This window comes from Aquarana catesbeiana, linkage group LG10, assembly GCF_042186555.1.
Source record: "Aquarana catesbeiana isolate 2022-GZ linkage group LG10, ASM4218655v1, whole genome shotgun sequence".
Lineage (NCBI taxonomy): Eukaryota > Metazoa > Chordata > Amphibia > Anura > Ranidae > Aquarana > Aquarana catesbeiana.
In genome coordinates, this window is record NC_133333.1 from 239,376,617 (window position 1) to 239,378,901 (window position 2,285).

Genomic DNA, 2,285 nt, shown 5'->3' on the forward strand with positions numbered 1-2,285 from the left:
CAATCCATAAGGGGCTGCAGGGCACGCTAACACAAAACACCCAACTACATGAGGCAGCCCCCCCTCCTCCTCCTCCTCCTCCTCCTCCTCCTCCTCCTCCTCCTCCTCCTGCCACAACTGAAACACCAGAGCCACAGCCTCAAAAGAAGGCTACAGGGAAGGCTGCAGGGCAGCGTGGAGGAAAGGCTGCAGGGAAGAGAAGAAAATGATGACCTGGGTTCAGTCTGGTCTGACAGAAGACGCAGGCTGTTGTAGGACCACAGTCTGGGGACATCTAGATCATCTGCTGGTGCTGTTGATCTCTGGGATTCTTGGACCAGATTGTGCTCCCTCTTATATGGACTCCTCAAGATCCCAATTTTCTGGTACACCGACTTTTTCCAGCGTTGACTTCCTCTTTATTTTATTTTGACCATGAATAAATGGATATTTTTTGAGTTTAGCAAAAGACTTTATGTGTTTTCTTTGAAATCATTGATTTTACACACAATGTTAAATTAACAAGGGACAACAATCTCATTGAGTTTGAAAAAAAACACACCAAAAATACATTACTAATGTTAATAATGTTCAAGTGGTAAGTCTTGAAAATCCAAAAAATTACGTAACCAAAAACGGTGCTTTGGGTTAACTTTATCTAAAAACTAAAAAATAAACACTATAAAAAAAAAAAAAAATAATAATGGGTTCTTTGTGTTAACTTTACAAACCTAAAAAAAATAAAAAAAATAAAAAATAAAAAATAAAAAGGGGAAAAAGTATTATTAGTATGGAAACATTGTTTTAAAAAGGCATACTATATCATTCATGAGATCAAAGAGAAAAAGAATCCAGAAATCAGTTTGGGAGAACTCTGATTATGAACAGCAAAACACCTTCGTTCTTTAGAGCCTTCGTAAAGAAGAAATAAAATGCGCTGCATTGAACGATCACAGATTTTGCAGCGTGATGAATGTGCTACCTACAATACGAACACTAGTTTTACTAGACCGAGTGCTTCCGTTTAGTTTTTGCTTATGAGCATGCGTCGTTTTTTTGTCCGTCGGACTAGCATACAGACGAGCGGACTTCGGGGTCCGTCGTACTTACGACGTAAAGATTTGAAGCATGCTTCAAATCTAAAGTCCGTCGGATTTGAGGCTAAAAAAGTCCGTTGAAAGTCCGGAGAAGCCCACACACGATCGGATTACCAGCCACCTTTAGTCCGTCAGCGTCCGTTGGACTTTTGTAGACGAAAAGTCCGACCGTGTGTACGCGGCATTATATGTATTTAACGCTGCCTTTGATAGGGCCTTTCTTCCCACATCTATGACAGAGGCCACTATTGTGTTGAACGGTGGAATGATTCCTCCCAAAACATCGATGGGGCACAGTTCCTTCTAATGACACCAACATTGGGGTCCAATTACACCAGTGATTGGGCACAATTCCTCCCAACTACACTAGTGATGGGGCATAATTCTTCTCAATAACACCAGTGATGGGCTCAATACCTCCCAATGACACCAATGATGAGATATTGTTTACTCCTACTGATGCTGGGACATTTTGTACTACTGATGGCCACAGTCCAGACTCCCTAAAGTCTAAAGGACCTTAAACTGGCCCTTTTTTTTAGAAAGTTTGGAGACCCCTGTTCTATAGTATTAGAGGAAGATAACTGGTATGTCTAATATAGGTGCCACATTCCCAAAAAAAATATATACAAAGATTTTCCTGAGCAAACAAAGGTCTAACTGTCTTTTGAGAATGTGATGTTCAAAGCTGCTTACCTAACACTACATAAAGTTTGCTAAGAAACAGACCGATTTTGGTAATAAAACTTGAGTTTTTCTATTTACAACCTCCCATACCGTGCTAAGACTTTTATTGTACGCATCCCTTGTGTCATTTAGACTGGCATACATGCAGTGAGCATAAAGACCATAGGGTGAAGACCATTAACTACACATTAGGTATATTATGCCTGCTATGGAAATGACATGCACATCAGATTGCCTTTTGGCTATTAATGAATTTCACTTGATTAACCCAACTGTTCATGTACTGTAACTTGCAGCAAAGAAAGTGAAGCCCAGCTGCATAGTGGCCTCAGCTCTATAGATTTAGTATTCTTATAAAGCTGTCTCTCTGAGTAATTTGCTGCAGCCCCTGAACGGTTTAAAACCTCTAGCATGAAATCCGCTCGTGATGACTGAACTAGAATTTTCTTTTTTTTTTTCCCTTCTTTCCTTTTGGCTGAAGTGGAGCAGAATTGTTTTATTATTGTATGGTTATTTTAATTT

The 2,285-nt window shown here is 39.9% G+C and overlaps 1 protein-coding gene across 2 annotated transcripts in view; it reads left to right on the top strand.

The window, feature by feature from the left end:
• Positions 1-1,262, top strand: part of LOC141111318 (uncharacterized) — a 3,191-nt gene extending 1,929 nt beyond the window's left edge. For both annotated transcript variants that reach the window (XM_073603504.1, XM_073603505.1), the window contains one exon: positions 1-1,262. This exon is cut by the window's left edge. In XM_073603504.1, coding sequence (XP_073459605.1) covers positions 1-209 — 209 coding nt within the window. In that variant the 3' untranslated portion in view covers positions 210-1,262.
• Positions 1,263-2,285: the final 1,023 nt, after the last annotated feature.